At 34.9% G+C, this 10,261-nt stretch overlaps 1 protein-coding gene across 1 annotated transcript; it reads left to right on the plus strand.

Moving 5' to 3' along the window:
• Window positions 1-360: 360 nt before the first annotated feature.
• On the plus strand, window positions 361-2,585 carry LOC120197489 (probable phospholipid hydroperoxide glutathione peroxidase). The gene is made up of 6 exons (XM_039198999.1): window positions 361-738; window positions 845-921; window positions 1,409-1,470; window positions 1,560-1,678; window positions 1,767-1,934; window positions 2,399-2,585. The coding sequence occupies exons 1-6, from the start codon at window positions 490-492 to the stop codon at window positions 2,426-2,428; spliced, it is 705 nt and encodes a 234-aa protein (XP_039054930.1). The 5' UTR covers window positions 361-489; the 3' UTR covers window positions 2,429-2,585.
• Window positions 2,586-10,261: the final 7,676 nt, after the last annotated feature.

The following is a 10,261-nucleotide window of genomic DNA, read 5'->3' on the forward strand; positions in this document are numbered from 1 at the left end:
TTGAGATAACTTCGTGTAATTATAAAAAGAAGTTTAAATTAAATCAATTAATATCGCGACACTATAGATATTTATGATTAAATTTAAATAAAAACTTAAATAATTTAACTCAATTTTATAAACCAAAAGTTAATTTTAAAAATATAAAATAAAATTTAAAACACAAAATAAAACTCATTAACTTAATTAATTTAATTTTTTTACTTAAATCGATGGGAAAGAGTGTACATTGACTAATTTTTGTGTAGCACTTTAGAGGGAAGGATACAGCTTACAAGCAAAATAAAAGTACAAACTTGGACGTGGAACATTCCCTTCCGCTACAAATTTGTTTATAAAACAAGCCCCTCTTCAGCTTCACAGTTTAGGATTGACACAGTCCACAGCTCTTTCTCTCGTCTTCCGAAACCTATACGTATTTTTCATCTTTCAAGTTTCAGCCTTTTTAGACAATTAAACAAATACAAAGGTTGAAGAAAGAGAGACACTATGGCTTCCATGACTTTCTCTGCAACTATTCCTTCTCTTCTCGAATTTTCTCAAGCAAAAAAGAACCCAGTTTTGTCTTCACCATGGCCTCCCATCAAATCATCGTTTGGGTCTTCAAAATCAGCCTTTTTCCAACATGGGTTTTCATTACAGCCGCGTACTCTTCCTGGATTTGTCTTTAATTCTAGATCTTCTGGGATTTTTGCAAGAGCTGCTACGGATAAGACCCTATACGACTATACCGTAAAGGTACGATCTTAGGGGAACAAAATTAGTTTTCATTTGAAAAATAAAGGTTAAAATTTTGCTGATGAAATTTGCAGAATGAATCGCTTTTTTCTGTCTTTTTGAACAGGATATTGATGGGAATGATACTCCTCTTAGCAAATTCAAGGGAAAGGTTCTTTTGATTGTTAATGTTGCTTCAAGATGGTAACCCTCCTTTTTCAAGATGAATTACATTATTTGTTTTCAGGTTTTATCCATTTGTTGACGAGAACAAATGGGTTGAGCTGCTGTTGGCGGTTTACCCTTTTTAGTTTGGATAGAGAGTCGCAGCCGGTTCATGGTCGGCGGTTAACTGATAAATTTCAGTAAGAGTTTAGAGAGCAGTGGCTAACGGTTGACCTTGCACCGGTTGCGGCTTTCCGCCCAAACCAATGTAAGGTCGGCCGATAACTGGTGGGTTTTTGCGAGAGCTTAGAGGAGAGAAGTGGCTAAGGTCGACCTTGCAATGGCTGCTACTCTCCGTCCAAACAAAAAAGAGTGAAGTGGCTAAAGTCGACCTTGCAATAGCTGCGGCTCTTCGACCAATCAAAATGAGTGAACTGTCAATTTGATAACTCATTTGTTCCCGTCAACAACTTATGTCCTTTACTTGATCTGATTGAAGAATTTTCATTTTCATTTTGATTCGTAGTGGTTTAACGACATCAAATTACTCTGAGCTCTCTCACGTATATGAAAAATACAAGAATCAAGGTCAGCTTTTGTATAATAGTTGTTTGTTCCTTAGCAATGCTATCATGTTCTTGTAATGTGATATTTGTTCATGCAACTCTACTATACAGGATTTGAGATTCTAGCTTTCCCTTGCAATCAATTCGGGGGACAAGAGCCTGGACCTAATGATCAGATTAAAAAATTTGCATGTACTAAGTTTAAAGCTGAATTCCCGATATTCGATAAGGTGAATCGAGTTGCTTTGCTATTTGATTATAGCATATATGATAGACATAAACCCTTTTTAAGGACTAAAGGAAAGTTTGATGAAACAGGTTGATGTGAATGGACCAAATACTGCTCCCGTTTACCAGTTTCTGAAGTCGAGTGCTGGTGGATTTTTCGGTGACTTGATCAAGTGGAACTTTGAAAAGTTCTTGGTGGACAAAAATGGCAAAGTTGTCGAGAGGTATCCACCAACGACATCACCTTTCCAAATCGAGGTATGTATTTGTTACTATTATTCTCGATGAAATAGTATTGAGTATGATTTAAGATGGTTGTCTTAAGGCTTGTAATGGAAGATCAATGTTCGAGAATCTTTAACAGAGCTCATCGTTCGTTTGCAGTTTGAATGGTATATGTCTTGAGAAACTGCATATATATTCGATGCTTCTCTTTTCGGAGCATTGAAATGCCGATTCTATATTCAATTCTCGTCTGTTAGAACGTCCAGACCGATTATATCTTGCCAACTTTGTCTGATAACAGAATCAATGTTTTAATCGAACTCAAAAGCTGCTATAAAGGAATCGAATGCAATTCCTTCAAATTTTCTGAATTAGTTACTGTTTAAAAATAGCTGTATGTTAGGTGATTGGTATGAACTTGTTCTGGACTTTCAGAAACTTCTTCATCTCGAATTGAATCCAATGAACTAATTCTTTTTTCTGATATGTTTCTGTAGAAGGACATCCAGAAACTCCTTGCAGCATGAAAATCTCGAGGCCACAGCATTAACACAGTTCGTTTTTGCTCATGGTAAAAATAAGTAGATAAATAATAGTATATAATACATGTAGATTTCAGAGAAGATGGAATTGCACATTCTGCTATGTCTGATACGTGCGTTTTGTTTCTCTATTCCATGTTCATAGTGGCATTATTTGTTCAAATTTCTCTTTTAACAGTTATATGCGGAGTTGTTTTCTTTTGCATTACTGGTTTTCTGTTTGAATTGAAAAATCAGCAATTTTCCATTTTTCAACCCAAAATCAATTTATGTATTAAAATATAAAAAAATGAAGTCACGTTATCTAAAGGTGTGATAGCAGCATGCAACACCATGTTTGGTTGCTTTCTTGACGGACGCGATTCAGCCAAAGCCTAAACAAGGAGTAAATCATTTGCATTTAGCAATTCAAAGCTAATTCTATGAAATGGTATTTGTAACCTGTTGTAACGGGCTTTCGGGTAGTTACTGTTTCACGTCTTAACTTGGATCGTGTGAGAAAGTTATCACAGATCGTCTTCAAATCAGGTGGATTGGATATCTTAAATTTTTTTATCAAATTTGCATCTTACTAAAAATTTATCAGATTTAAAAGACGTTTACAAACGACAAAGAATGAGCACAATTTAATTATCCTTTCGGTGCTAATCCTATTATCTGATCGTCTTAATCGTGAAAATTAAAATTTAGATAAAATTTTAAAAGTTCAATCTAGAATTACTTATCCTTGACAAAATTTTGAGATTTAAACGGGGTTCTTAAAAACTAAAACTAATGTTAAAAAGAAAGATAATAGGTGATTAAATATTGCAAATGTAACACACTAATCCATGGATCTTCTCATTCTGACTCGAAGATCTATGGATTATGATACCATGAAACTATCGAAATAGTCAACTCGAAAATTTTCTTTTTAAAACATTTAATAGAATCAAAATCATTCATCGTAATATAGGCGGGATCGAAATCAAAGTTTACAAAATATGAGAGTCTCCCAAATACGTACAAATACAACCAATGAGTTTAAAACAAAATAGAGTTATGACTCGAATAATACAAGGTCCATGTAAAATACATGCCCTCTAAAATATATCCAAGACATACTCTGCAAATGTTTGGTCTGGAATGTATTTGCGCGATAGGCTACTCAACGATTATCTACTGACTTGTGCACGTAATTACATTCCATATGTTGAGCTCACAAGCTCAGTGCCACGAAAATAGCTATGCAATACTACATACATTCATTACAAGAACATGCAGGTGCGTAAAGTCATAAACATGCAAAGTAAATAGACAAACATGAGATAGGCCTAGTGATGTGGTCAGAGGAATTTTACGTGCATCTCTGACAACGTACAAGCCTACCTGGAACATGATAACTTCGGGGTAAAAATCAAAATTTTACGTGCATCGAAACTTAGAGCCCTTAGTCTATCTCGGATACTCGAGAGGTCGACGTGAGAACCAAAATTTTACATGCATCGAAAGCTCACATTCCAAACCTATTCGAGCATAAGGTACGGTCTGAAATTTTAGTGTAATGGATGCACACCGGTACGATCTGTAATTTTACGTGCATCAGATGCGTACCAAGTCAGAAAATATCCAAATATTCCACAAACAGAAGACGATCGTCATAATGTTAGAGTAACTCTGGTGTCCTAATCATTTCCCGAGCATCACACAAAGGTCAATCTTACATCATCCTAACTTGCTTGATTTCTAGGTGAGAATTTAGTTATCTTGATTATTTTCACTTGTATCGCATACTTGAAGCTTAAATGAACTCAAAACACCCAAGCCCGAACCCCCAAACCAAACAAATCAAATTATCCAAAAATGAATGATGGTATCGATACTATGTCAACAATATCGATATTTGCCCTTGGATATCGATACTCATCCTGAGTATCGATACCAAAAATAACTTCGATGTTTTGAAAAAATACCTTGGTATCGATACTCCTAAGGGGATTATCGATACTTTACCCTTGGTATCGATACTCACATGAGTACCAATACCAAAAATGGTTATTGTAATATGAAACTTACCACCGATATCAATACCACTCCATGAGTATCGAAACCGGGCCCTGAGTATAGATACTCCTTGAGGAAGTATCGATACTTCACCTTAAAGTTTGCCTTATTTTTGTCCCATACGAAGAACAATATTGATATTGTTCTTCCAGTATCGATACTAATGGCCTAGAGTGCCCTGTTTTGGGCACGAAAATGCATCTAAATCTCACCCATTTGAGGTCTTAGAGGTCAAAAGGTATCATCTTTCATACTTACAAACAACAAATACGGATTTTGCCATGAAATCTACTCTAGCATGCTTCATGAACTAAACAAACCATATATGCACATACAATGACCTACATGTGGTCTGGTCAAGTAGAATCGTGTTACCTTGATGTTAGGTGGCTGAAAAACGTTCTTGAATCACCCAAGGGTTAACTTCTCCTTGCCCCTTGCTTTAGAACACTCTCCATTCTCTTGTACTAATTAAGACAAAGTAAATGAGTTATTAACTCATGAAAATACTTGGGATGAGGTTAGAAATGTTTCTTTAACTTAAAACCCTAAAAAAATGGATTAAATCCTAAGAATTCCATAAACCCCAGTAAAACTTATTTTTGCATAAAAAACCAAAGCTTACAAATGAGGGCTTAATTTGAAGCTTAGGAAGTGTAGTTTATGAATCTTACCTTAGAATTTTGATTCAAGCTTGCAAAACTAAAAATCTTGAACCTTTATCTTGCTTTGGAGAGGAAGGTGATGAGAAAGAATAGTGGAAGAAGAGACAAAGTTGGGGTGAAAAAAAGATGGGAGTTTCAGACGTGATATCACCAACAATTAAGAGTTATCGACCTTTCTTTTGAAAAATGGGATAATTACTCCCCCTAAGTCCCTCCATATTTGGGTTAATATTAAAAACACATTTTTTTAAAGCTTGTTGGGTTCATATCAAGCCCAATTCAAATACTTTAGGTCCAACTTTACAAAATCCAAGGGAAACTTATTGTAAGGTCTATTCGAATAAACCCAAAACTTTTAACCAGGAATTCGGGGCGTTACAACAAAACAAAAAAAATCAATGTATCAATTTAAAGAAATTAAACATGATAGATAAAAAAAAGGATTAAATTGCATCAAAATTAAATTTTCAGTGCAAAATTATAAAATTAGTGACAAAATAAATTATACATCAAAGCTATAGGGACGTCGGAAATAATTAGACAATCACCTAATTACACATGTGATCCTCCTATATAAAGCCCAATATTTCATTTTTTTATTTCATTTCTCCCATTATATCTAAAAAACACTCCCTATCCTCCCAAACTCTCTTAACCATCCCAGAAGATGTTCACCTTAAGTCCATCGACTACTTCTAGGGGTGAGAAAAACTTGACACGACTTGAAAATTCAATTTTCTCGACTCGAGTCGACTTGAAAAAACATGACCCGAATTGACTTTGAGTTGTAATTTCATAAACTCTATTTGAAAAAAATTTCAAGTTCAAATCGAGTTGTACAATACAACTTTAATAAATCAAAATTTTTAGTAATTAATAGATTGATTTTTAAGTTTGAGTCAAAGTTTGATTCGAGCCCCTCAACTTTGTATGGTATATGTAAATTACATATGAAAAAAATACGAAAAATATATATGTATTGTATATGATTATAAAATACCATTTAAATTGGAATCAAATAATGTCATAATATTGAAAATATTTACAATTAAATTTAAAAATTTAAATAGAAACTCGGAAATTTGACTCGACTCAAATTTTATAAACTTGACTTGACTAGAAAAAAATTCAAGTCAACTCCGAGTTATAAAATAGGACTCATCAACTCGAATAACTCAAATTTTTTTTACTCAACTTGACTCAATCTAACGCTCACTCCTAACCACTGCCCCTCCATCGCTCGAACCGTCACTTTGGCCACCATTCACGGTGGTTAGAAACCTAATACCTAGCTTGTTGAAAAGCCCTTGTTTTCATTCATTTATCAAGTGGAAATCATTTTATTGCATTTCACATTTCTTCATTTTTACATTTCTTTCATTCGTTTCGCTTTTCTCTTTCCAAAATATATACCCGTTCCATATTTTCTTTGTATGTGTCCCAATATTAATAGCATGAAAGTTTCTGTTACTAATCATGAAATTATTCTTGAGCGACTTTTGTGTTTATAATACACTAATGAGTGTCAAAATGAGGTGAAATGTGAAGTTTCAAACGAATTATTGAGACTGGTGGAAAAAAAGATTAGAAAATTTTGCCTAATAAAGAATAAGTCGAAATTGTGAATCTGGGATCTGATGAAGAGAAAAGATAAGTGAAGATTGGCACAACCTTATCACTCGAGGCAAGGTAGAGTTTGATAAATTTTCTGAAACAATTTAAGGATATATTTGCATGGTCTTATCAAGATATGCCAGGATTATATATAGATATAGTAGTGCACAAACTTCGACCAAGGCCTAAGTGCAAGCTAGGACAATAAAAGCTCAGGAGAATGGGGCCAGAGATGCTATTAAAAATTAAAAAAGAAGTGAGAAAACAAATCGATGCAGGTTTTCTTCAAGTGGCCAAATATCCTGAATGGATAACTAATATAGTCCATGTGTCGAAGAAAGATGGAAAAGTGCGTATGTGTGTGGACTATAGAGACCTAAATAAAGCAAGCTCAAAGGATAATTTTCCACTATCTAATATCGATACATTAGTGGATAAGACCGTAAGATATTTATGGTTCTCTTTTATGGATGGTTTCTCGAGGTACAACCAGATAAAGATGAATCTAGAAGATATGGAGAAAACAATGTTCGTGACTATGTAGGGCATGTTCTGTTATAAGGTGATGCCATTCGGGATGAAAAATGTAGGAGCAACATATCAAAGGGCTATGGTGACCCTTTTTCATACAAAGAGATTAAAGTGTATGTGGATGATATGATTGCTAAATGCCAAACTGAGGAAGGGCATATTGAAAATTTGAGAAAGTTATTCCAAAGATTGAGGAAATACCGGTTGAAACTCAATCCGACAAAGTGCACTTTCAGAGCAACGTCAGGGAAGCTTCTAGGCTTCTTGGTCAGTCGAAGGAGAATTGAAATTGATCAAGACAAAGTAAAAGAATCCAAAGTCTTCTATCTCATCGTACAAAAAAGAAAGTTCCAGGTTCTTGGGAAGGTTGAATTACATTTCTAGATTCATCTCTCAGTTCACTGATAAGTGTGACCCAATGTTTTAAACTATTCTGGGATAATAACATTGAGTGTTGTAATAATAAATGTCAAGAGGCTCTAGAGCTAGTCAAGAAGTGCTTGTCGAACGTTCTTATCTTGGTAGCACCAGTTCCTGGTTGACCATTAATTCTTTACTTAACAGTGTTTGAGAATTCAATTGGTTGTGTGCTGGGGAAACATGATGAGTCTGGGAAGAAAGAAAGAGTGATCAACTACATGAGAAAAAAATTCACTAATTGTGAGTCAAGATATCTGCCAATTCAAAAGTTATGTTGTGCTTTGGTTTGGGCAACCCGAAGCCTCCAACAGTGTGTGTTGTATAATACTACATGGTTGATTTCCAAACTTGATCCATTGAATTTCCTGATGGAATCTCCAGCCCTGACTGGGAGGATGGCTCAGTGGCAAATGTTATTGTCAGAGTTTGACATTGTGTATGTGAGACGGAAGGTGATAAAAGGAAGTGCCATAGCAGATTTCCTCGTAATTCGTGCCTTAGACGATTATGAGTCCCTAAACTTTAATTTTCCAGATAAAGATTTGATGTGTAGCACAGTTGAAGAAAATAGTGAAAAGCACGAATCTTGTAAGCTCTATTTTTATAGAGCGTCTAATGCCTTAGGACAATGAATTGGGGCAATGCTAATTTCTCCAAAGAATATATATTATCCACTCACTAGTAGACTGGAATTATTTTATACCAATAATACGACATAGTATGAAGCTTGTGTTATAGGTTTGAGAGCAGCCTTGGGAAGGTAAATAAAAGTGCTCAAAGTATACGGAGATTCCTCGCTAGTGGTTTATCAGCTGCGAGGTGAGTGAGAGAAAAAGGATCCTAAATTAGTTGAATATCGATACTTGATCCTTGAATTAATCAAGGAGTTTGAAGATGTCACATTCACTTATCTCCCTGTGAGAAGAGAATCAGAAGACAGATGCTTTGGTCACCTTAGCTGCAATGTTTCAGGCAAGAAAAAGGCGGATATGATGCCAATCTTGATGCAAGTGTATAAGATCTCGACACACTGTTACAATATAGAATAGAAGGAAGATGGTTATCCATGGTACTATGATATTTTGCAATTCATCAAGTATCAGACCTACCCGCAACGAGCATCTGAGATAGAAAAAAGAATGATTAAAAGGATGTCTACATTATACATTCTCGATGGGGAAATTTTGTAAAGAGGCAGAGATCAAGTTTTACTGAGATGTGCAATGCTATAGAAGCAAAAACTATTATTGAAGAAGAGCATGGTGGAATATGTGGAACATATTCAAATGATCTTTCTATGACCAGAAAAATAATAAGATGTGGATATTATAGGTCTACCATGGAAACATATTGCATATAATATGCCAAAAGATGTTATAAGTGTCAGGTCTACACTGATAAGATTCATGCACCTCCTTTGTCGTTGAATGTAATGACTGCACCATGCCCATTATCGATATAGGGCATGGATGTCATTGGGGCAATTTCTTCGAAGGCTTCGAATGGTCATCGCTTCATTCCGGTGGCTATCGATTATTTCACTAAGTGGGTAGAGGCTGTTGTCTACGCAGTATCACAAAATCAACAGTTTGCATGTTTATCAAAAAAGAGATAATTTGTTGATATGGGTTGCTAGAGAGAATTATTATAGACAATGCCACTAATCTGAATAATGAGATGATGGTAGAGTTGTGTGCACAATACAAAATAAAACACCATAATTTTTGTAACCTACCGTCCAATGATGAATGGGCAATAGAGGCAGCAAACAGAAACATAAAGAAGATCATTTCGAAGACAAATGATACTTATAAAGATTGGCATGAGAAGTTACCCTTTACTTTTTTTGCATATTGTATTACTGTGTGAACTTCGATCAGAGCAACACCATTTTCTTTGGTTTATAGAATGGAAATAATATTTCCTTTTGAAGTTGAGATTACATTGCTTTGGATCTTGAAAGAAGTGGAGTTGGTTGAAGCTGAGTGGGCTCAGGCTCGATATGATCAGTTGAACCTTATTGAGGAGAAAAGATTGAAAGCTATCTGTCATGGTCAGATATACCAGAAGCATATGATGCGAACTCATAACAAGAAAGTTCATCCAAGGGAATTCCAAGAGGATGATCTAGTGCTTAAAAAGATCTTGGCAATTCATAGAGACTTCCATGGGAAGTAAATGTCTAATTGGGAAGGGTCATATGTCGTCAAAAAGGCATTCTCTAGAGGAGCATTGATTTTGATAGAAATGGATGGAGAAGTGCTGAGAAATCCAATAAACCCAGATTCTGCCAAAAAATATTATGCTTGAAAAAAAGAAAAAGGAAAAAGAAGAAAAAATAAAAAAATAAAATAAAAAAATAAAAAATAAAATTAAAGAAAATGAAAAGGTGGTTCAAGATAAAAAATCCGCAAAGGGCGTCTTGAAACCAAAGGAATGATTTGAATTAAAAACCCGAAATGATAGCTCAAATGCATGTTGATATTAGGAATCCAACAATTTATACCATATTGAGAGTCTGATATTTAGGGAGAAGCTTCACGTC

This window comes from Hibiscus syriacus, unplaced genomic scaffold (genome assembly GCF_006381635.1).
Source record: "Hibiscus syriacus cultivar Baekdansim isolate YM2019G1 unplaced genomic scaffold, ASM638163v2 tig00117048_pilon, whole genome shotgun sequence".
NCBI classification, from domain to species: Eukaryota; Viridiplantae; Streptophyta; class Magnoliopsida; order Malvales; family Malvaceae; genus Hibiscus; species Hibiscus syriacus.

Excerpts from the sequence above, each read along its gene's own strand:
- LOC120197489 (XM_039198999.1), top strand. The coding sequence starts at position 490 with ATGGCTTCCATGACTTTCTCTGCAACTATTCCTTCTCTTCTCGAATTT. Across the intron at positions 1,679-1,766 it reads AATTCCCGATATTCGATAAG|GTTGATGTGAATGGACCAAA; the intron begins GTGAATCGAGTT and ends TTGATGAAACAG. Across the intron at positions 1,935-2,398 it reads CATCACCTTTCCAAATCGAG|AAGGACATCCAGAAACTCCT; the intron begins GTATGTATTTGT and ends ATGTTTCTGTAG.